Raw genomic sequence first — 23,991 nt, 5'->3', positions numbered from 1 at the left:
CAGATAAACTACAGAACAAGCAGTCAGGCATTAAAAAAAAGACATTGCAAATGCCCTTTTTCACCTTATCTGAAGTGCTGGGAAGGATCAGCTAGAATTAAAGACAAATGCATTGACAAACCCGGCTGCTTGCTGGAAACAGAGTCTACCTGGTCATCAACACTCTTTTTGTATTCTACTGCAAACAGGAAGGTATCCCACAAAAAATATCAGCTTCAAACTTCTTTCCACCACCATGCCTTCTCCCCAGAGCAAAGTTCTTTAGCAGGAGTGATGAGACCATGCCACCACCAGCTGGAGGTGCTGAGATGTTGCATCCATCTGTGAAGTCCATCAAAACAAACAGCATCCGAACATGAAGCACCTAGATATCCAGGGCTTTCAGCACCTCTGCAATAAACCACAAACATACAGCAATAAAATAATCTAATCACTCTAAATACAGCGGTACTTATTTTTCTAGCATCAACTTCCAGAAATTTACACTTTAAAAACCAGCAATAGTCATGTAAAAAAAGCCTCTAGAGAGGCAAAGACAGCCTTTCAGTCATACTGGGCACCAGAAAGGGCAAGCCTTGATAACAGTTCATTCAGGCAGAGGTGGTGATTGAAGGTCAGGACTCTGGGCTCTCTTCAAGCCCAGTCACTTCCATGCCATGCTACAAGCTCCTGAACAGCGCGGAAGTGTTACACTTCAGTGATTCCCAGGGCAACTGCTGTTCCTAAGGAACCAAGATCCTTAGATGAAAGAAACCAGGAAAAGGGCAATGGGTTATTATTAGAAACTAGTATTGTCATAAGCTAGGAACAGCATCCAAAACCAAAACCAACTATTCTACCTATTTAAGGCTGATGCTTTAGCCTCAGCTAGTGAGATGCAAATGTAGCATCAGCTTAAGTGCCGCCTTCCCCTGCCACAGACCCCAGCCGCATTAATCAGCATTGCCACTTACTTCTCTGACCCCTCCAAGTCTCTAAGACACACCACCACCTATAGCTGCAGCTGTAGACACTTCCAAAATACATAACTAAAAAGAGATTCAGACCAAGGTAAAAGTTAAAGTCACTTGGCCCACAGGGCTTATTTCCTCCCAACATTACACTTCCCTGCCAGGGCTATGTCAAAGAGACACAAATGTCTTCTGCCTTTTATTTGCTTTAGGGGCTGAAGAACAAGTTAGAAGTTTTCCAACCCTGCAGTCATGGTGAGCAGTTCATCATAATTTCAACAGGCATCAAGTCATTTTGATGTGTGTTTCAATCTCTGCTGGGGCCTTTGGATCAGGCCATAAAAGTACATTTGTGAAGAATTTAAGGCAAGAAACGCAGTTTGGCACAGGCATGCAAAGTACCAGAGGCACAGCATATTGGCAAGATCATTTTATTAAGAGTTCATCTTTAACCAAATAATAGCCCTTTGAAAAGTCTTCAGCACTCAGGTGCCAAGCTGCATTTCCTGCCTCTTGCTGCACCATTACACTGGACTTCCTGCTTTGAATTACTCTGAAAATTAGCAGCTTGCTAAGCAGCACCAAAAGCTGCTGTACTTGGGGACTGATTGAGGCAGGGGGAAAGGCAGCCCCAAAACCTGTTCTGAAAGTTTTGATACATATCCTGCTCGTATAGCTTCTTTGGCAGCCACCTCCTCAAAAAAAAAAATTAAAAAAAAAATCAAGTTCTTAAAATGAGTACTGATCTAGTTGAAGTTCGCTATTAAACAATATAATGAGATGAAGTACACTGCATACATGCACATATACACTCACAAACATCAGTGCTGGGACTACATGCATGCATTCTTCACACTTTTCATACAAGTCTGCCCATTTTGGCATGAAAGCACTCTCTGTTCCTCCACCTGATTCTAGGCAGGAATTAATGCAATGACAAAATTACTTATAGTTGACATTTCTCCAATATACTAATTCTTTCTTCATCCATCAGCATCTACCATATGAAGGAAGACAAGAAATAAAAGTTAAAATAGATAGATAGATTGGAACTCTAGAAGACAGCGGGGCAAATCCAGACTCCACTGTAATCAGAGAAAACTTTGGTTCACACATCACATTTACAAATAACTGGAGGGTAGAGTGGTGAAGGTGAAGACAACAGCTGAAGAAAGGCTGACAGAGTTGGGGTTGTTCAGCCTGGAGAGGAGAAGACTCCGGGAAGAACTTATTGAGGCCCTTCAATAATTAACAGGAGCTTATAAGAAAGATGGAGAAAGACTTTTTACCATGGCCTGTAGTGACAGGACAAGGATTTTAAACTGAGAGCAGATTTAGACTGGATATAAGACATTTTTTTATGAGGGTAGCGACACATTGGAGCAGCTTGCCCAGAGAAGCTGGGGATGCCACATCCCTGGAAGTGTTCAAACTCAGGTTGGATGGGGCTTTAAGCAACCTGATCTCGTGAAGATGTCCCTGCCCGTGGCAGTGGGGTGGACGAGATGATCTTTAAAAAGGTCCCTTCCAGCCCAAAACATTCTGTGATTCTAAAAGAATTTAAGCACTGAAATGAAGCTAAGGCTGGGACCAGTCCTACAGACAGATTATTATTATTATTATTTTTTTAAATGGGCAATTTATACACCTTCCCCCTGAAAATGGGGTTTTAGAATAGCAGCACTGACACAATCTTAAATTTAGCAACACAAATGGCATCACTACTATAAAGGGAACTTGATGCATCTGCGCTCTGATGAGAGGATAGGATATCACACGCAGAACAAGAGGTACTGCAGAACAGCTGGAAGAAGGGATTTGATGTGGACATTCTCCACTGCTCTGATCCACAGGCCAGCACTGAACAAGAGGGTCTGCTTCTCCCACAGCCAATTCCTTGCCATCAGTATAGGAGTTTCCTTCCCCTTTAATTCAGTTGACTGGGCCCCTTTATTCCCTCCAACCCCTTTTAAAGCCTGCTACAGATGACCTGTGACAACAACAACAGGGACAGGCAAGAACAAACATTTCTTCAATTTCTAGGAAACTGAGCAATGCTGCCACCTCTTCTCCCAACGCTAACTACTCCAGGTAACAGCAGAATCCCAGGATCCCAGGTCCTTATGCAACAGTTTCCTAGCCACAGAGAGACTGGCTGCATGTAGTTTGGCAAGTTCTATGGGACATACTTCCTTATACATCCCATCTTACTTGAGAAGGTGCTAGCTTACTCCTAGGCCTTAGCTTTTACTTAACTAGAACAAGACATGCAGCATTGCAATGGTTTAACTCAAGGGATAACACAACATCTGATATTAGTCAAGTCAGTGCGGCTTTGGACATATATAATATACCACTCCAGACCCTGTTTGCTGTGTTTAGCTCATACTTGTCACACAAGCCAAAAAACATAGGCAGCACCATGCTGTTCAAAGCAGCTACATCACGTTTCTAGTTAGATGTGATGCAGAGTAGTGCAGTCAAAACACCCTGGGCGCTGCTCTCAGCCCAAGGAAAACTCAAAAACTTAAGCCCAGCATAACCAATTCTAAAATATTCACCTAGCAGTGAGTCTGTAGGGAGCCTGGAGCAACTGTTTAGACAGAGAAAGAAATACTGTATTTGCCCTAATAAGGGATTAATTTCAACTGTCAGCATAGCACATAGTTCTGCACACCACGCAGCAGGCTGATGTGAAAGGCCCTAGGTAATGCTGGAACCAGAAAAAGAGAGCTAGTTTTATGCAAGCACCGTGCCTGGGTAAATCAGATTGTGTCTGGGACCCCAAGAAGCACCGCCACATGAGTGGTACACGAACAGACCAGCTTCCTCCAGCATCTCAACAAGAGACGATCCACAGGTATCTAACAAATTCTAATATTGCAACTCAGGATGTAAGAGGCCATTGTCTGCTGTAAGATGCATTATGTTCTGGCAAGCTGGACAGCTAGATTTAGAAGCATCTGCTTCTTACAGCTCAATGACTAGTACCCTGGGAGATGCAGATCCTGTCCCGAAACAGCAACAAACAACAAAGGTAGCTGAGAAGACATCTGAGAGAAGTAACTAGTTCCTTTAATTCCACTCTGCTGAATGGACTACCAGCCTAGAAACTTGACCCTCAGGTCAGATGGCTGCAGCTTAAAGCAGCACTTGACTAACTAGCATTATATAACTCTGAATGAAGAAAAATAAAGCTACGCTATAGAATGTAACTTCTCAGTTTTGATCCTAGGAAGGTCGAAGCAAAGCTACTAAAACTCAGCCAAAGAGGACAACGCTACAAACCATTGTCCAATATTGCTAAATCACTCCAGGTTTCATCTTGTTCATGCTATGAAGGTAGCTCAAACTGTCCCTTAGGAACCACTCAGCAAAAACTGCAATGCCTGGTAACGGAAGGGTCAATTGGGTCCATATCCTACTCACCTCTAGGGCACCAGTCCCCAGTCAGTCCCCATTCATGAGCAGGGGGAGAGATAAGAGAACAGACCATATCCAAGTGATGTTTCTCCTTCACAGCTGGCAGGAGTTGATTTGGGAATCTTAATCCGGCGCCTCAAAAGCCAGGTGGCTGTCTCCAGCAAAGCATTATCATTTCAAGCAACCTGTGGAGATCCATCCTCACTTGTGCAATCCCTGGAGTCTGGGGTAATCATTTACTATCCAGTGAAGCTGACATCAAACATCACATTTTGCCATCTTGGTGGACAGAGAAGAAAGTCAGTCTAGTGTCTTTCCTCATCATCTAGTTTGTTCCATTAAAACAAACAAACAAAATCTTATACACACACACACTGAAATAAGTTACCAAAGTTTTTTATGCAGATACAATCTGTCCTTGCATTCCAAAGAAACAGGAATGAACAGGGGAAATCTTTACCAATATATGTTTAACAACTCATTGAAAATACAAAGAGCTGTGGATGGAGAAGTGAGACCCTAAGAAAACATCTATTGGAAAAAAAAAAAAAAAAGATTTCAGCAAATCACCTGTGAACTACTGAATTGCCATTTAATCAGGAAAGAAGATTACAGCAACCATACCTGGTATGATTTAATCAAGAATTTCCAGCACAAATTCAAGCAGAAGGCCACAGAGGTTACGTCAGTCAGCTTTAATAGGCTATAGGTAGCAAACAGGGTAGAAATAAAAAAGAATGGAGCATAAGGAATCAGAACTATTTGAAGTAACCACGGGGAACCAGGTCCCAATTCTCAAAAGGAGATGGAAAACAGGTCAAGGCAAGAGATGAGACAAGATTCTCAACAAGTACCAGTGACAAAAAAACCAAACTGAGACCAGCCATGCGTGGAACTTCTCTGCATGCTGCCAGCAGGAAAAGGAGCACCAAGACAGAGATTTAGAATTAGCATGGGCACCGTTTTGGTGTGTAAACAGGCACGTGTTCATCTGCTTTCTGACAAGCAAACCAGGTCCCACAACATACTCCCACTGCTCCCCGTGCAGACAGAGGAAACCAGCTCTTGTGCACACCAATGATTCAGTATATCTGTGGCCTATAGTGTGCTCTCCTTTACAGTATCTGTTCTCTGTAACATCAGCCAGCCTTCTTCACACAGCTGGCAAGTAAGGACAGCTCTGCTGTTCCGTGGGTCTTGAAGCAGCAGCCACAACACCATACCAAAGAGCTTCTCCCTACCCCCCACCCTTCCCTACTGTTAGGGCATAACTCTTCAGCCTATCCTTTGTTTGGTGATAAACAGGCACCAAAGCTTGGCAATACTTCCAGCTCCCCAAGCAGGTTATCTCCCTTTACCAAGTCTTCTTTCCAGCACTTCTCTTTGCCAACCCTTTGGGTTCCTTACACTTCTTAAGCTTTGACTTTGCTCCGACAATGAAGACAGCCAGTAATCTGCACCTACTGAGCAACACACACAGGATTAACAGCAGCTCTGGATTTTCCAGCTCACATCGCATGTGAATCCTCTTCAGCAGAGTGGTTCAGATTCTTATGGATCACTTTGCACGAACAGAGGCTGCAAAAGCAGCAGAAGCTATAATAAACTCAAGGTTTCTCCGTACTCATAACTACACTGGCATCATTGAGTTCTAAGAAAAATAAAGCCTGTCCTGGAAAGTTGGAAGCTTGGCACTTCTGCCAGAAGCTTGCTTAGTGTTCCGTGCAGTGAAGCTCATTCTCTTACTACTCCCACTACTAAGGCACACCTAGCTGCATTATCAGCATATATGGCTAGAAATACACCTTGTTTTTCCAGACATCTTTTGTCAACACTGAAGCATCACAAAAGAACAGGCAGAGCTACAGCAGTTGAAGCAGTTGAGCTCAGCTTTAAGTGCTCAGGAGAAAAGCTAATGCATTTCTGAGCTGATCAGTCTCTATGTTAAGAAGATACCTACAAGCAACAGGTCAAGATTGGACTGATGCACTGAGTAGGGTGCTTGGTAGTATCTGCAAGCTGCTAAATCAGTTCCCAGGTATAAGAATCAGTTTACCCCTCTGAAAAATCCAACACCTGTTTTTGGGCACAATTACACTATGCGAAACCATCACAGACAAATCTCAGACAATAAACGTGAGGGAGGTGGAATGATCATCCATGTAACATTTTAGCTGAGACACAAAACTAGAAACCCATGTGGGGGAATTTTAAATTCCCCAAGAGGTCACAAATAAAAGTGTTTAGGAATTAATAGCAAGGATTCTTGTGACACTCCTTCCCACATTTTTTTATTATTAATTTTTTATTAGGAGCAGGGAGTTGCCTCACAAGCAGCACTTCACAGTGCAGAAGGCTACTGTGCATAGCACTGCTGAAGGGCAGAAAAGAGCAAGAATGTAAACCTTATGTCCAAATTAAAATTCAAGGCAACATCTAGAATGGATCTGTACAGCCAGCCCTGATGTCCTGACCACTGCTTCTTCATTGCTTTTGATAGATAAGGTAGCTGTAGTACAGGTCAGCCAGGCTCACCAACATGTAGCACAGTCACACTACAGTGAACAGTCAACCTGAGGATGTGTGGGGAAAAGGTGAAGACATGGCAGAAAAGAGCATATCCTGGGACATGTAGCACAGTCACACTACAGTGAACAGTCAGCCTGAGGATGTGTGGGGAACAGGTGAAGACATGGCAGAAAAGAGCAAAAATCCTGGGACAAAGTGAAGTAAGAGGAATCTTACACCAAACCCCATACAGGACAAATAAGTTGGAGTAAGTCAAAAGGACCCGGCTATAGCAGAAGCCAGTACAGACCCTAGAGAGAAGAGAGGCAAATAAGGACTTTACCAACAAGTTCAGATTCTCTACGGCCTAACATAGAGCTGGAATAGCTGCTCATTTAGGGGACAATTGATAATAGAAGACAGCAGAAAACCATCGGGGTCTGCAAATCACCCTCAATGAGCCAGTTAGAATGGGCTAGAACCTTGCCCACCATTTAAGGAGCTGGCACAGCCTTTGCACAGCACTCCTCCAGATCTGTGGTGTCCTTTTGAAAGGCAAACACCCTCCTATAAGCAGTTTCTGAAAGACAGAGCAACACCAAGCCCTTTATAAAATCAGAGGCCAGCACAGCAGCCTAGGCCTGGGCTCAGCTTTCTTGCTCATCTCAAAACAAAGAGGCTAGAAAGAACAATGACTGAAAAGCAGAAAAGGTTGCCATCGATGAAGGAGGTAATCTAGATCGAACTCTAAAGGAAATGAGGGAAGGGATTAAAAAAGGATTCACACAACCAGCGACAGAAGAGAGGTAACAATCCACCTGCTACATCTATTTACACACTGTATCAGGAGTTCAGAAGCACAACCTCTCTCAGACCATTTGAAACAGATCAGAGGAAGACTTTAAGTATTATCAACTTACCTGTGAAACTTGCTGCCAGACTACTACACTGGCAGGAGTCAGAGGCAACTTTTGACACTCAGGCAGACAGCCCAAACATCTACAGGTACCCAAAAAAACCCGGTGATGATTTAAATGTGTCACAGGGCAGAGAACACAGAGTAACAAGTAACAAAACAGCCTTTGCATGTATCACATTAGTGACCTACACAGAGCCTCTGAAATCCCTCCTAAACGTGCTCCAACCAAGCCAGAAGACAACTAACCCTCCAGCATTTTCACTCCTGTTGTTACACCCAGAAGGGCCCCAGAAGTCCTATACGTTTCCAGGAAAGCGTTTCAAAGCAAAGACTTTGTCTGTAAGGATACCAGAAAACCTTACTGCACTTCCCAGGCGCTAGCATGGATGCCTGGCCATCAACGAGGTGAGGCCTCCTCTCCCACCTGTTGCTCCCCTTCCTCCTTAGCCTCTTGCGAGCGCTGCACCACACACAGAAAGCTGGGGAACGAGGCAGCCACAGTAAGCTCAGGCACTTCCAGATCGCGCAGGGATGCCCCTCGTATCCGGGCCAGCCAGAGATGCACGGGGCGAGGGAACACCCAGCCACCATGTGCTCCGCAAACTTGCCGAGGCAACCGGCCCGCTGCAACCCCCACCCCACCCCACCCCCCCCCCGCACCGACACCACAGCGAGCCTCCCAAGCCCCGGCGGCCAGCAACGCCTGGAGATGGCGGAGACCCAGCCGGACACCGCCGCCAAGCGCTCCACCGAGAGCGGCAGCCCGGGAGGCGGACACCGCCTCCAGGCGCGCCCCACCGACCCGCGGCGGGGGCGGGGGGAGGGGGGGGGGGGCAGGAGCCCAGGGGACACGCCAGAGCCGGGACCGCGACACCCCCGCAGGGACGGGGGAAGCACCGGGGCGTGGGGAAGACCTCGCAAGCGGGTTCCCCGCGGGCGGCGCGTCCCCGCCCGGCCCCGGGGCCGCCGCCGACCGCCCCGCCGACCCCGAGTCCCCCCAGGCCCGGCCCCGCCTCGGTCCGGCTCGGGCTCCGACCCCGGCCCACCACCGCGCCAGGCCCTCGCCCCCGGCGGACGCAGCACTTACCGGGCCGGGCCGGGCCCTGCGCCGCGGGGCCGCCGCCGCCGCCGCCACCACCACCCCGGGCCGGGCCGGGCCTGGGCCAGCGCGGGCCGCCCGGGCGGGGCAACGGAGACGGCGGGCGGACGGGGGGACAGGACGGGGAGGGGGGGGGAACAGGGGGGGACCGGGATGGCCGGAATGGGGAAAAAAGGGGAAAGAAACAGAAAAAAAAGGGGGGGGAGGGGGGGGAAGAAGCTGCGGGCCCCTCCCCCGGCGGGCGTGCGCGCTGCGTCACTGCCCCGTGCGCGCTACGTCACCATACAGCGCCCGCCGTCTCTCCGTTGTCGTAGCAACCGCCCGGACGCGGCGCCGTGGAAGGCTGGCGGGACGCAGCAGCGCCCCCCGGCGCGGTGGAGGGCGCAGGGGGAGCAGAGACGCTACCTCCGCTTGGGGGCGGAGCCGGACCGCGACACCGCCTTTATGGGGCGGAGCGGGGGCGGGACCGAGACGTCAGTCTCCACCCCCTGTGGCCCCGCCCTCCAGCGCGCAGCGCGTGGGTTACCGGCTCCGTTCGGGGGGGGGGGGCCTCCCCCGGCTCCGTTCGGGGGGGGGCCTCCCCCGCCTGCGGGGATTCCCCATCTCCTGAGGGGGCCCCGCCCCGCCCCGCACCATTGGCGGGGCCCTGGGTGCTCCCCGTCGCCCCGGGGACTCACGCCGTCCGCGGGGACCCCGCCGTCTGCCTGGGCCCCCACCGCTGGAGTGGGCAGCGGGGTGGGACCGGGGTGGCCTCCCTTGGCCGGAGCGCGTTACTCGGGGCCGAGCCCCAGCCCCCGGGCAGCCTCTGCCGAGCGGGCAGCCCCGGGCCGAGCCCCCCCCCCCGCCCGCCCCGGGCAAGGAGCGCCATCCGCCCGGGTCCACCTTAACCCGGGGCAAGCTGTGCCGCTGCTGCCTCGTGCCCGGGAGAGGCTCCTGCGGGATCACAGGGGCGTTTATCTTGCCGGAGATCAGCCAATATTTGTGGCCACGTCAGGAGAACGAGCCCTTCCTCACTCTCTGCTCCTGCAGAGTCCGGTGCTGCTGTCCTGCTGCCACGCTCTGCTCTCCCAGCCCCAGCACTGCTGTCCCGATTTGACTTTGGCTTATCGGGCAGTTGGAGGATCACTGTTTGCCAAGACCCCCAAGCTGTCACCTCCTGGCACTGGAGATGACAGCCACCGTGGCTTTCCTGCTCCTGAGCCTTCTGAGGATGGCGGCTCCCAAGGGAGCATGGTGCCCAGCCTGCGGGCTGGCAGCCCTGGCCCCCACCACACAGCGGGACGTCCTCATCGCACTGGCAAAGCAGAGCATCCTCTCCAAACTCCACTTGCCAGACAGGCCCAACATCACTCAGCCCACATCCAGGAGGGCCCTGCTGACTGCTCTCCGCAGGATGCGTGCGCAGCGCATGGACATGGCAGTCTCCCCCGGGATGCCCCATGACGGCAGCATCTCACACCTGCATCCTGGGATAGGCCTGCAGGAATATGAGATCTTGAGTTTTGCCGAATCAGGTCTGTACAGATCCTGCACCCCACGGGCACGGTGGGATGGGCCCTGAGGTGGGGGGCAGCACAGAGGGAAGGAAGGTCTTGCCTGTGGGAAGGTGGTGAGAGGTTTCCTCCTGTGCACAGGCATTTCAAAAGCTCTGCATGGGGGCATCACGCTCCTGCAAGCAATGCCAGGCTACGCACCAGGCCAGTGGGCACACTGCTGCTGGAAGGACTGGCAATGAGAGGTTCCCTATCCAGAACCCTTGCATCCATGTCCTGAACTTACCCCAACCGGCCGCCCCTCGCCATGGACAGGGGAAGCACTACTGAGGCTCTGGGGCCCCTCTCATTTATGTGTTACATGTGGGGGCAAGGGGGTGGGTGCAGGAGCAAAGATGGACTGCTGTATCATGTGAATTTGTTGTCCATTTCTGTTGAACCCTCCCCGCTTGTGCTAGAGGTGGAGGGGTCAGATGGCCATGTTTTTCAAAACATGATTTTAAGCCTAGACTCCTCATCAGCTTGCATTGCGTGAGCTTAAGTCTCTAAAGCCCATCTGGCTCCCTGCACTCAGCTGCGTCTCCACTTCCTACCCAAAGTGGTGGCCTGCCACATTTCACTCCAGAATCAGCTGTGTTCCTGGGAGGAGAGAGCTCCGCAAAAGGTGCTCAGGGGTCCTGACAAGTATCACTGGATAAACAAGGTCTAGTACCCCCGCTTCTCCCAGGCAAATGAAAAAAACCTTTGGAAAGAAGCAGAATCACTGCCCCATCCTGCAGAACATCCTTCTGCACCGTCACTCTGCCCAGCCCAAACTGCTCTTTGGTGAGGTGTGGGGGGCACATACTCCCCTTGCATGCCTTTAAGTGGTTTTCATGGCTGCTGTGGGATAGTGAGTGTTTGCCGTGTCCTTGAAGACCTCTGGGAACAATGCTTCTCCACAGTACGCTGTGTTCCCATACATGAGGACAATGGGGAGTTGTCTCCTGGCTTGGTGGAGTGTCTGCTGGAAGCGGAAGAGCCGGCGTGAGCCACGGGCCTGAGCCCAGTCTCTTGCTCTGCTGCGCTGTGCCAGACCACAGAGGAGGGGGGTTGTGTCCTCACGGGCAGAGCTGTGCCAAGGAGGCCAGTGCTGCTTTCATGGTCCCCATCAGCCCTTCCTTTGCAAGGAGAGGCAGCTCTGCAGCCTCAGCAGCAGCAAGGGTGGGACATGCTGGAGCGATGTCAGGTGATGGTTCCAGCCATGGAAAGCAGAGGTAATCCTGGAGATGCAAATCAGTGTGACTGCCTTAAATCCAAGGCTGGTTTACACAGCCATATGACCTGCACCAAAACCCTCCAGCAGCTTCACTGACAAGGGGGATATCAGGCCAGAGGAGGTGGAACCAAGCCAGGTCGCTGCATTCAGCACCGGGCCCAGATGCTGTTGCTTTAGAGCGGCATAAGAAGGAGGAGCAGCAGCAGTGCAGGAAAGTGGGGGCCCCTTGATGCCTGTATGTACTGCACCCTGCTCCCTGGTTTGGATATACATCACATTTGCTCTGACTCGGTGGCCCCCAGCCAGAGGAGCCCTCCACCTCCTCCCTTCACCTCCTGACTCCGCTTTTGGTTCTGTGCACAGGGTCCTCCACCTCCCGCAGCGTTCACCTGCATTTCCACTTCACCCGGGAGCTGGCTGGGAGCACTGAAATCCTGCAAGCCACCCTCTACCTGTTTTGGGCAGTCCCCGGCCCCGGGATGCATCCTGTCACCGTCAGACTCTTGCAGCCAGACCCAACGGGGTTGAACATGACTGTGGCCAGCGAGACACGGCTGGAGGTGCAGAGGGCTGGTTGGGCCACACTGGACGTGGGCCGAGCTGTCCAGAGCCTCTTTGGCCAAGGGAGCCAGAGGCTCACTGTGGAGCTGGAGGTGGCGGAGGACTGGGGTTCTCCCCTCCTGGCTGGCCATGGTGATTCCCACTGGCCATTTGTGGCAGCCCAGGCTCGGGCCAGGACGCCCCACCGGGTCCAGCGGCGTGGCATTGATTGCAGTGGGGACTCTCAGATGTGCTGCCGACAGGAATTCTTTGTGGACTTCAAGGAGATCGGCTGGGAGGACTGGATCATCCAGCCAGAGGGATATCACATGAACTACTGTGCGGGGCTCTGCCCCCTACACATGGCTGGCATCCCTGGTCTCGCTGCCTCCTTCCACACGGCCGTCCTCAACCTCATCAAAGCCAACAACGCGAACGCAGCTGTGGACTCCTGCTGCGTGCCCACACAGCGTCGCCCCCTCTCTCTGCTCTACTATGACCGGGACAGCAACATCATCAAGACCGACATCCCCGACATGATTGTCGATGCCTGCGGTTGTACCTGACCCGCTGCCTGAGGAGGCAGGAGGGCAGGACCTGTGCTGCCCAGGGCTGCCCTCCTCCCAGCCCCTCCCTCGCAGTGCGAGACCCAGCGAGCTGCTGAGAGATGGGAACCCTGCCAAGGTGCTTTCTCCTCCTGAGGTTGAAGCATCAAGGGCGATGCTGAATCTGCAAGTCCTCTCTTCCTTCACCTCCCACACGGCTCTTTTCCCCCTTCAGATCTGCGCATGGATTCCTCTCTGCCCATGAGCCATGGCCCATGAGACCATCTCCTGATGGACACCAGGAGGGTCCTTCCGCCTCCAGGACTCCGCAGGGCACAACTCCCTGGGTAGCTCAGGGCAGCCCCAGCTTGCCCTGCTGCTGGTCCCAGACCAAGGCCATGGGGCAGCCCTCCATGCTGCAACACGAACATGGGCTCCTCAGGTAACGGGTCCCAGCTGTGGCCACCTCAGGCTGCTGGGGGAGATAGAAGCTGAAAAGGTGCTGGGGGATGGCTAGGCCAGAGGGGAGAGGGCCGTCCATGGGGCCCCACTCCTCAGCTGGACATGAGGTTGAGGTGGCTGAGGAAGGGGAAATTGATCCCAGTGGGAGGAAGGTGTTTCCCTCTCCAAGCATCCCAGCTACCTGGTATTCAATAAAAGACTCCCAGCTGTCATGTGCGCACATGTATGTACGTGTACACATACGTGTGCCCTGTCATTAGCCAGCACATCTTCCACCTCTTCCCAAAGTGCAAGGTGGTGGATGTGTCCTAGCACAGACAGCCCCAAGATGGCACAGAACTGACCCACTCTGCTATGTGCAGTCCTCTTCTAACCAACGACTTGATTATAAAACTCAGGCAGCGGGGTTGGGCATCCACCACCAGGACACTCTGTGCCCAAAAACTGCAGTGCTGCTGGCCCCCACAGCTCTCATGCTCTCTGCCCCTTGGCTGCCTTTCCTGGGGGGATGCAGAGCCCCTGACTTGTCTCAACCAGATCCAGGGCATGGTATGGGAGCCCCCGGACACAGGCGGCTTGTGATTTCCACCAGGAAGACACCATTCCTTGGTTGGGCCAAATTTTCCATTCCACCAAAAACATCTGTATTTGGCCATTCTTGTCCCAAGTCAGGACAAAACTGAGCAACTCTTCTCCCTTTTCAAGTGGACAGAGACTGCCAGGCAAGACCACCAAAGTCTTGCCCAGGATGCCCAGGACATCCACCCTTGGCTACAACCCCACACCAGCTCCCTCACTGGGGAGCAACCTCTTGGCACATCTCTGGACCACGGCCTGGAGCAGCTGCCCCCTTTGCTGCCCCTTGCCAGCCTGGCTGGTTGGCAAAGTGGGATATGTCAGTGCCGTGAGAGCTGGGGGCAAAGGGCAGCTCTGACACATCAGCCCCATTACATAATCTCGTGTCAGGGTTTCCTCACTGCTTCCCACGTGTCCCCCATGTGCGAGGGCTGAGAAAGCAGGGAGAGGGTGCTGGGAGTGGGAGAGGAAGGTTCACAAGGGGAGCTCCTGGGGCAGTCCCCCCAGGAGGCATGCAGCTGGCTGGGGTGGAGCTGGGTGAGTGCAGTCCCATGGTCCACCCTGCAAACACTGACAAACCCAACCAAGAGGCTGGAGACAGAGCTGAACTGGGTGGGAAGAAGGTTGGCAGAGGGAGGAGAGTAGCGTCAGACCCTCTCCCCATCTGGCTTGAAGGACGGCTTTACATCTGCTGTCCCACTCCAGGATCAGGCAAGGGTGGTTGGAGCCATGACCAGCTCTGGCTGGGTTGCGGCCAGGATGCACATTGCCCCGGAGGACCTGTGGTTCCTTAGGCAGGGATGGAAGAGCCACTAGCAGGAGACAGTGTTTGCCCACATTGTGTGTATCCTGAGGCAGGTGCTCCTACTGAACCTTGTTGGAGTAGGGACCTGCATCTCCCCATCAGGTCACAGCAGCCACCGTGCTGAGATCCAGTCTTCCAGGCTCTGGTGCCTCCAGGACTTGGACCTGAAGGGTTCCTACTGACCCAGCTGGTGCACAGGCAGGGTGGAAGACTTGGGGATCAATACTGTCTGGGACCCAAGGCCACTTGCGCAAACCCAAAGAGGGTTTGGTGTTTGTTTTTTTCTGTTTTTTTCCCCTTCTTTTTCCAAAGCCTCTTTTCACTGTCTGTATTTATTGAACAAACAGCTCTCCTGGGGCCAGTGCTGAGCTCTCTAGGCTGCAGCAGGCATGGGCAGAAAGGGGCCAAATGAAGGCGCAGAGGAGCTGTTGGCTGGGCCCTGTGGCCGTATAGATGCCTCAGCTAAAACCCAAGACCCTAAGCTGATGCATCTGTAGGTGCCACAAGGCCTCGAGCAGGGCTGGGATGCCCCCAGTTGCCCTTCTTGGCCCTGCAGCACTCCTGCGAGGCACTTCGCCCACTCCCTGCGGGCGTCAGAGCAGAGTGGGGCTGGCTCCACAGCCCCTGCACGGCAGGGGTACCTTGCCTGAAACAGCTCCCTCTTGCTACCTGCTCCCCAGACGCCAGCTCTGCCCTTTGCTGGGCTGCACATGCGCTCTCTGGACACCACAGGACACACAGCAGGCTCTGCCCACCAGCCCTGCAGGGACTCTGCACCCTGCCCTCAGGCACAGGCATGGGGGGCATCTCCCAGTCCAGAGCTCCCTGGACCTATGAGTTGTCACCATGTTGCCTTCTGTCACCTGGGCTGTGGTACAGCCAGCCCAAGTCCCACAGGGCAGCTGCATCCCAATGGACATGAAGGTCCTGCTGATTTGGGGTGACTGGGTTAGCAGCAGCTCCCCCAAGAAGGGTCCCAGTCTTTGAGAACCCTCCCTGTCCCTGGCAGCTTGAGATTAGGACAGAACACATTGTCCTGGGGGTTTGCCAACCATCTGAAAACATGCCTTTTCTGGTGCCTTCAGGTCAGAGGTTCCTGAGATAAGCAGGGTCCAGGGTCCCGCAACACAGGCCCTCCTCTCCACACATGTGGCTTGTCGCGCTCCTGCGGCAAACAGGATGCCTGGGTACAGCCTACAGCCCCTTCCCCACTTGCAGCATGGGGCAAGTGTGACCAAGGTTCAGGAATCCCACAGTGGTACTCCCACCTGGGGAACACCACAGGGTGATCTCCTGGAGCCAGGCACAGCCCCCTCCCTGCCTGCCATGGGGCTGGCACAGGGCAGGGTCCCATGGCAGGCAGGGGCCCCCAGCACACACAAGGACCCACTCAGCCCTCATAGATGGTGGCCCAGGCAGGAGCTGTGTATTTATAGCCCTAACAAGCTGCATGTGGAAAAGTGACTATGCGGGCTTCACCACAGCCCTGGCTTATTTTGCAAGTCTTCTCCCTCATCAGCGAAAGTAACCTTGGTTTAAGTGTGATAGCAGAGTACCAAGTCAGGCTCTTCAGGGAGCAGAACAGGAAGCCTGAAAGCAGCAGGGTGCTACCTCCTGCTGGGCATCCACTCCTTTGCTGGTGGGAAAAGAGAAGGGATGAAGGTGGTGTTCACATTGGTGTCTCCTCTCCCCCTGCTGTGACACTGCCCTTCTGCTGGGTTCCCCCGATAGCTCAGGGGGCTTTGGAGGGGGTGTCTCAGGCAGGCGTGCCCAGCTGCCGTAAGATACTGCCGCACGGGTCCTGCTGGGACCAGTAAGTCTGGCAGGGAGCCCGCCCTGCAGTCCCCCTCAGCCTGGCCCAGCACGGGAGATGCCACGCAGACAGCATTGACCCAGCGCTTGGGCTGTGCCAGATCTGACACACAGGGGAACGCAGGGTGCTGTCCCCTCGGCCTCTGCTCCGGGAGAGGACAGGGATATGCAGCTGCTGCCGGTGGCTCCTGGAAGGAGCCTTTGCCAGTATCAACAGACCCCGAAGCAAAGGTCCAAGCGCGGTGTGCCAGGGTGTGCCTTGGCAGGGCTTGGCTCTCAGGGGAGGGGTGGGAATTCCTGAAAGCCCCCGGTGTTGCCTCGAAAGGGGTTAATTTTTAATTTTCAGTCTCGCGGGCAACTTCCAGCCAGCAGCCCCCCGGCTCGGAGGCTACCCGGTCGTCCGCCACGGGCGTCTTCGGCTCGGCTGGTGCGAGGTGCCGGTCCCCCCACGGCTGCTGCCGCCGCTGAGCGCCCGTGAGAGGGGAACTCGCGGGGCCGCCGGCGCTCATCGCCCCGGGCGCCCGCCAGCCGCGGCCCCGCGGCGGAGCCGCGCGACCCCGGGCGGAACCCGCGGGACCGGTAGCGGTTTTACCCCGCGCCGCGGGGCGGCGCCCGCGGGCCGCCAGAGGTACAGCGGCTCGGGGAAGCGCCGGGCCAGGGCTGGCCGCGGCGGGGGGGGGGGGGGAGGCGGACCGGGACAGGCCGCTCCCTCGCCCCTCTTCCTTTGGCGGGCGCCGGGGGCAAGCAGCCCGGCCCGGTGCAGGGCCGCCGACCTGCGTTCCCTGGCCGTGAGCCCTGGCCTCGTTCCCTTCCCACGGCTGGACCCCGGCCTGCCCATCCCCGCCAGCCCAGCGCCTCTAGCTCTCCACCGGTCCTTGCCCCGGTCTCCCTCTCCGTGCTGGCCCCTCGGCCCAGGGGGCACGGCTGCCCCCATGGCAGTGCCCCTGTGGAAGCCTTCGGTGCCCACTCCGGCGCTTGCTGGGCCACTGGCGCTGTTGGCTGTTCCACCGAGGCCCCAGCCTGGCCTCCAGCCTGTGGCCTCCAGCGCTTGTTCCAGGGAATAGGAGCCCATGGGGAGGAAAATTTTCGGTGCCGGAGCCTGGCCTATGCCATGGCCCCCCGGGTGAGGGTCACAGCTGACTTTGGCACTTCCGTGGCTGACATCGGTTGCAGAGTTGTGCAGAAATGGGTGTTCTGGCAGGAGCTGTGCTCAGGTGCTGGTGCATGAGCTCTTGGGGCAGGTGCCTGCTTAACCCAATCCGTCGGCACCTCTAGGTCAGGTCGTCAGGTGCCACGCTTGCCCCACCGGACACGAGGTCGGAGGCCCAGAAGCCATGTGTGCAGCAAGTGCTGGGCCTGGGGGGGACCCCGGGGGGGGGGCTATTTTGGTCAGGCTGGTCCCCGGGCTTTGCTTTCTGGGAACTGCTTAATCAACAACACACTTATGCAACGGGTGCAAGAACCACTCACAGCTCTGCGCTGACCCCTGGCCTAGATCTGGTGGGCCAGAGTGCGCGGAGGGGGGGGGCATGCAGCTGCAGTGTGAGGGGGCAGACAGATCAGATGCTCTTGCTAAGCTGGAGGTGAAATGGGGGTTTGTGGCAGCAGCGGCTGTGGGGTGCTGGCCAGTGCAAAGGGATCCTGGCAGGTTTGAAGGGATTAATCCCTTTGGTGAGACCCTGCTCCCCAGCCTGGAAAGGATGGTGGGTTAGAGTAATTCACCCTTTTTGCCCCACATCTCTTTGCCTCCTATTTCATGCTGTGCCACAGCCCTGATACTGGCTCTGTGGATCTTGCAGGGAAGGAGGAGTTCAGCATGGCATCATGCCTCAGTTTCCCTTTCCTGCATGTGTGAAGCTGCCGTGTGGCTGCTGGGAGGTGGTGGTGACATGGAGGTTTTAACGACCCCCCTGGCCTGGCACCTGGGCCAGTGCCACTCAGTGATGCAGCTTGGGACTCCCTCCAGCTTGCTGCATGTGGGGAGAGTGTCAGGCGGAGGTACCTGGTTCCCTCCATGGGTTGAAGGTGGGAGCAGCCCTGCCCTGTGGGGCATTTAACCTGCCCTGAGCACCAGGAAGGAAACATACCACTTCCAGTATGGGAATGGGAACATGGAATAACAGGCAGGGGAATGCACGTGTGAGCATGTCCACAAATGGAGCATGTGTCCAAATATTTGGGATGGGGGACTGAACATGTGTTTGCAAGAGAGTGTGCAGATGTGTATTTACCACTGAGCATCTGTGCAAGTAAGGGCGAGCATGCACAGTGCACCTGTGCCTGGATGAAAGTGCCGTCTACTCAGTTCTGCTGGTGCCCCAGCAGTGCTGCCTCTGCGCTGCTCCAGCCGGGGCTCACAGGCCCTGTGGGAGCTGGGCTCCCAGGCCAGGCTGTGCCCACTCTTTCCTCCCTGTTGACATTCCAGGGCTATTCTGGGAGCTGCCAGCAGGCCCAGCCAGCTGAGAACTTTGCCCCTTGCACTATGGTTGCATCATCTCCGGTGGGTGCTTTTTCCCAGACAGCCCACTCTATTTACACGTCACCTCTGTGCTTGGCCAGAAGGAGGGCCTCTGTGTGATCAAGACCTTGGAGTCAGTGCTGCATGGCACGGTGGGCAGAGGACATGCCTGAAGGGCTGGCTGGGCTTCAGGTTTCCCACTGCACTCTGTGGGTTCCTTGCTCTGGCACAAGAGTTGCTGGGCTCTCCCATTCCCCCAACAACATGGCACCTTGCACCACTTCTGAGAGATTTCTACGGGGCCCTGCCCTGGCTCAGGCTGTGCGCCCTGCTCTAAGCACAGCATCTGGGGCTAAGAATCCAAAGAACATCTTCAGATTGATGTGGCACCGGCTGCCATCTCGTGAGCCCTCAGTACATACAAATATCCATTTTAATTTGTGGCGAGGAGGTGGCGTAGTATACACTCTTGTCGGCCCTGCCCAGCTCTGTCCTGGAGTGATGCTGGACCAGGCAGTCTAAAGGATAGGCTCAGACCCCCAAACTCATCACCTGGTACGAGTGAGAAAAGCTCAGAGATGTGAACAGTCCCCAGGGAGCTGCAGGGGTCATCCCAGGAATCGCTCCTGATCCCCGCTCTGTTCTCTGTCAGCAATAAATGGGACTGCTAGGGTGGCTAAGGGGGTGCCAGGGGGGCGATGCACAGGCTGTAGGGGCAGGTCTGTAGGCTCCACAGGCAGGCAGGCGAGGCCAGGATCCATCCGGCAGGCTGCTCCGGCATCGGTGCTCCTCCACCCGGCCAGGAGTTGCCCCAGCCCTTACTTCCTGCAGGTTTTGGGCCAGGCAGAGGAGCTCAGCCCCTGCGGGGGTGCCTGGCTGGGCCCCTCTGCACCCCTGAGCAGATGTGAGGGTGAGCTGCAGGCAGGCAGAGCCCACCCATACACGTGTGTGCAAGCCCCTTGGGCACACACCTCTTGCATGTACCATTATTCGTGCATGCCCACATGAAGACCCCCAGGTACCCCCCCCTCCACCGTGCGTCCCCCCTCACTCGCATCCGGCCCCCGCGGTGCCCTCCCCGGGCGCGGCTAGCCCAGGCCGGGGCCGGAGACAGGTGCTCAGCCCCACTCGAGGCCCGGGCCGGGGCGGGGCGTCGCTCCCACGGGTACCCGACGGCCTCGCACAGAGCGGGGGAGGACGGGGCACGGGCGACAGTGCCCCGCTGCTCGCGGAGCCCCTTCCCCCGGGACAGCGGGGCGCCGTCCGCCACCCGCCCCCGCCGCGGGGGGGGGGGGGGGACTAATCCCGGTAATCCCCCGCCCCGGCCACGGCCCGACGGGACGGGACAGGCAGGTGAGCCGGCCAATGGCGGGGGGGGGCGCCGGGCCCGCCCCCGACCGCAGGTGCCCAAAGCGGGCGGGCCGCGCCGCGCCACTCGTGGTGCCGGCCCGGTCCGTCCCGTCGGTGCGGATGGCGGCGCGAGGCGCGGGCCCGTGGCTGCTGCTGCTGGCGGCGGCGCTGGCGCTGTGCGCGGCGGCGGAGCCGCGCTGCCCGTCGTGCGCGGCGGGCGCGGAGCGGCGGCTGCTGGAGGAGGCGGCCAAGCGGCAGCTGCTGGAGAAGCTGCGGCTCCGTGAGAGACCGAGGCTCGCCCACGCCGTGCCCCGCGCCGCCGTGGCCCGCGCCCTGCGGCGGCTGCAGGCGGGCGGTGCCCGCCGGGGCCCCGACGACGACGAGCAGGGCTACGAGATCATCAGCTTCGCGGAGCCAGGTGGGTGCGCGGGGCCCGCGGGCAGCCAGGCACGACCCCTCGCGGTCGCCCACGCGGCCCCCGAGGGCCGCAGTTCCCGAAGAGCCAGGTCGCACCCGGTCCCAGACTGCGGGAGACCCTGGGCAAGCCCGTACCCGGCTGGCCCCTGGGCTGGTGGGCACCTGTGAGGAGGTGCAGCCCCCTGAACCTTGGGGTGCTGCAGCACCGGTGGGGGGCTGGGGTCCTGGCCATCTGCCTCCTCGTGGTGGGGTGAGGGTGCCTGGAGCTGTGCGGGCTGGGATTAAATTGTCAGTTAATGCACTTGCTGTGCACTGGTGGCCTCCCAGTGCTGCTGATGCAGGAAGGCTCAGCCTGGGAGAAGGAGAGATGGCACCTCTTTTGCTCCTGCATTGCCCGCTTGGGACCCTACACGTGAAGTGCTGCGGCACAGCGCTTCTTGAAAGATGGGGGCAGGCCAGAGTGCCTGGGACTTCCAGTAGCTGGACTTGGGAGCTGCAAGGACTAGCTCAGGGCTGGGGGGTGGGGGTTGGAAACACTCCCCAGCCTTGCACTGTGCAGCCAAAGGAAAGGGCCAGAAGGGCCAGGTGAGAGCAGGTGCCCCCTGTCCCCTTCTGTGCTCGTTTTGCTAGGTAGTGTGGGACAGTCCCTCATTCCAACACTACCACCCCCCTGGGTAGCCTTCCCAATGAAGGGAGGGGGACAGATGGAGGGCCCTGTGGAGGGAGGGAACGTTGTAGGTCTTTCCTGAGAAGAAGCTGAAAGAGATTGGCCTTGGTGTGCAGGGTGGTGGTGCAGCCTTACCTTCCCTAGCACCCTGCAGCATTCACCTCCTCATCCCTTTCTCCCCTTAGAGCCTACATCTCCTTCTGGCTTGGGGCTGCGGTTCCAGTTCAGCCGTACGCAAGACCAGGACATTCATATCCTGCAGGCTCAGCTTTGGCTCTACCTTCGAGTTCCCCGAGACCTGGTAGCCAGCCTCACCCTAAGAATCTTCCTTGCTGGTGGGGAAGGTGATTTGGTAGGGGGCAATCACACGTTGCTGAGCGAGAGGCGACTGAGCGCTAAGGGCAGTGGCTGGCGTGCGTTCACCCTCATGCCTGCCCTGCAGAGTTTCTTTGGGGGAAAGCACAGGACCCTGCGGCTGGAACTGGAAAGCCACGGGGATGGGGGTGATATCATGGCAATAGTCAATGCCAGCTGGTCCCACCAGCCCTTCTTGGTGGCTGAGGCAAAGGTGCGGGAGCCAGGACACCATGTGGCCAAGCGCAGCCTCCGCTGCAGCCAGAACTCCAACCTCTGCTGCCGCAAGGACTACTACGTGGATTTCCGTGACATCGGTTGGAACGACTGGATCATTAAGCCTGAGGGCTACCAGATAAACTACTGCGTGGGCCAGTGCCCTCTACATGTGGCAGGCAGCCCTGGGATGGCCTCTTCATTCCACACAGCTGTCTTCAACCTCGTCAAAGCTAACAACATCCAGGCATCAGGGCACTCCTGCTGTGTGCCGACGAGACGCCGGCCACTCTCTGTCCTCTACTTCGATCGCAATAGCAACATTGTCAAGACTGACATCCCTGACATGATTGTTGATGCCTGTGGCTGTAGCTAGGGTTGGGGGAGCCATGCTGGGTACCCCTCCCTTCTCCAGGATTGTTCCTCTGTGGGAGGGGAGGGCTGGAGAGCTCCCTTGAGCTGGAGTCAGACTGTGGTGCAATGGACCCCTTTGGAAAGGTTGGGGAGGGGGGGAGGGAAGGGGGGGGGGGAGAGAGAGAGTGTCTCATCAGAGAGCAGGGATTGTCTCCAGAGAGCACCTGGGGCAGGGGTCTCTGTGGAAATGTGGGACAGAGCCAAGGCCACATCAGACTGCCTGAGTCTGAGCTGTGGGCAGTTGGTGTGACTCTGGGCATCTCTGCCCCAACTGGCAGCATCCCTCTGGTCCCAAGCTGATCCCGCATTTCTGGTGGTCATGTTACCCTCTGTGTGTGGGGTGAGGGGGTCCTGCTTTGTTCACATTCAGGGTGTCTGGTGACAGTTTGGGGCTCAGCCTTCTTGAGAGCAGGGTGGGATGCAGGAACGTGTCTGTTTCCTCCAAGTGGGAAACTGGAGGACAAGAGGCAGTCCTGCTTTTCTCCCCTGCTGCAACAAATCTTCCTGCATGAAATTTGCCTATTGTTGGGGAAAAGTGGAATAAGGCACAAATAACAGGCCTGGAAGATAAGGATGAGGGGTATGACTGTCAAGAACCCAAAGTTGCAATGATGAGACATAGCCCTCTGCTCCCAGGAGGGCATGGAGCTGTGAAGGATGGCCTTGCTTGCTGGCCAGGTCCCATCTATTTCCCCTTTCATTTCCCTGGGTTTTGTGCTTTTCTTCCCTGCTTCCCACCCCACCAGTCAGGTCTCTTCCAGCCCAGTGCCTCCTTACAAGGAGGTCTGACTCAGACTTTGCCTTTAAGACCATACTAAGAGTACAGATTTTTTTGTACCTCTGGGACTCCCCAGAGGGACTCCCTGGTGCTCCATCCTGTCTAGTCACCTCTCTGCTGAAGATCCCACTCTGCCTTTGCCTTCCTGATACTCATGTATACAATGCACCCACATGGCCTGTGCTTTTAATTTATTTTAATACTTTGGTGCGGCTTCCCCAATAAATGGGTGGAAATGCAACATCCAGGCTCTGACTGCTTTCTCGTGGCACCACCTGCATGAATGGGGTTGGGAAAATGGTCCTGCTTGGCCAGAAAGTCCTACACGTGGCCCAGGCCCCTCAGGCTCTGGCTGGGAGGATGGTGGGCTCCAGGGCTGGAGCAGCACAGGAGCTGCAAGCCATTAGCAGCTGCGGGAAGCACTGCTGTGCTGGGAGGTGAGGGGAGCTGTGGTGCTTCTGGGGCTCCCCGGGTGCTGTGGGGTGTTGCTCACTGAGACCCTGTGTAAGCAGGGCTATGCAGGGAGCTTTTCCCTGTGGATGGTGGGCCCAGGGGCCGGGAACTGGGTACTGCCTCGCTGGGGACTGGAGAGTGGTGGCCTGTAATATGAACATCAAAGAAGCTGTTTCCCAGCAGGGCAGGTACTGCTAGGAGGCATAGCCCAACCTGAAGATGCTGTTCTCCACCTGGATCGGTCCTGACTGGAGCTCAAAATACCACAGTTCTGGAGAATCTGTCCCCAGGGGGGTGACCTCAAAAGATGAGCCAGAGCCCACCCCCACATCCAGTGCCCCCACTGCAAATACCAGAGATTGTACCCTACTCATGTCTCACTGACCTCCTCAGTCCCCTCTCATGCTCCCCTAAACACTACCCAATGACCCCAGTCTCAACCACATAGCAGCCAGTCACAGAGTCTGGCAATGTCCAGACTGGTGGGTGATGGG

The 23,991-nt window shown here is 56.0% G+C and overlaps 3 protein-coding genes across 5 annotated transcripts in view; 2 read left to right on the top strand and 1 right to left on the bottom strand.

Moving 5' to 3' along the window:
* The window catches only part of R3HDM2 (R3H domain containing 2), a 60,248-nt gene extending 51,330 nt beyond the window's left edge, over nucleotides 1-8,918 (bottom strand). Inside the window, exons 1-2 of one of the 3 annotated variants that reach the window (XM_049819611.1) lie at nucleotides 7,802-8,431; nucleotides 4,380-4,652 (exon numbers count right to left, since the gene is read on the bottom strand). The gene's annotated coding sequence lies outside the window, so the exon portion shown is untranslated. Of the gene's footprint in view, nucleotides 1-4,379; nucleotides 4,653-7,801; nucleotides 8,432-8,887 lie in introns of those variants that run through there. The other 2 variants (XM_049819616.1, XM_049819612.1) reach the window with 2 other exon arrangements.
* A 1,011-nt stretch (nucleotides 8,919-9,929) lies between these two features.
* LOC126046401 (inhibin beta C chain-like) lies at nucleotides 9,930-12,756 on the top strand. The gene is made up of 2 exons (XM_049818739.1): nucleotides 9,930-10,413; nucleotides 12,014-12,756. Exons 1-2 carry the CDS (start codon nucleotides 10,068-10,070, stop codon nucleotides 12,754-12,756), a joined length of 1,089 nt encoding a protein of 362 aa, XP_049674696.1. The 5' UTR covers nucleotides 9,930-10,067.
* Nucleotides 12,757-20,305: 7,549 nt separating this feature from the next.
* Nucleotides 20,306-22,349, top strand: LOC126046381 (inhibin beta C chain-like). Its single transcript, XM_049818708.1, has 2 exons — nucleotides 20,306-20,616; nucleotides 21,468-22,349. Exons 1-2 carry the CDS (start codon nucleotides 20,319-20,321, stop codon nucleotides 22,226-22,228), a joined length of 1,059 nt encoding a protein of 352 aa, XP_049674665.1. The 5' UTR covers nucleotides 20,306-20,318; the 3' UTR covers nucleotides 22,229-22,349.
* The last annotated feature ends 1,642 nt before the right edge of the window (nucleotides 22,350-23,991 follow it).

This window comes from Accipiter gentilis, chromosome 16 (genome assembly GCF_929443795.1).
Source record: "Accipiter gentilis chromosome 16, bAccGen1.1, whole genome shotgun sequence".
NCBI classification, from domain to species: Eukaryota; Metazoa; Chordata; class Aves; order Accipitriformes; family Accipitridae; genus Astur; species Astur gentilis.
Note: the sequence above shows the minus strand (reverse complement) of the source record. Positions and strands in the feature narration are given on the sequence as shown.

Excerpts from the sequence above, each read along its gene's own strand:
- LOC126046401 (XM_049818739.1), top strand. The coding sequence starts at position 10,068 with ATGACAGCCACCGTGGCTTTCCTGCTCCTGAGCCTTCTGAGGATGGCG. Across the intron at positions 10,414-12,013 it reads CTTGAGTTTTGCCGAATCAG|GGTCCTCCACCTCCCGCAGC; the intron begins GTCTGTACAGAT and ends TTCTGTGCACAG.
- LOC126046381 (XM_049818708.1), top strand. The coding sequence starts at position 20,319 with ATGGCGGCGCGAGGCGCGGGCCCGTGGCTGCTGCTGCTGGCGGCGGCG. Across the intron at positions 20,617-21,467 it reads CATCAGCTTCGCGGAGCCAG|AGCCTACATCTCCTTCTGGC; the intron begins GTGGGTGCGCGG and ends TTCTCCCCTTAG.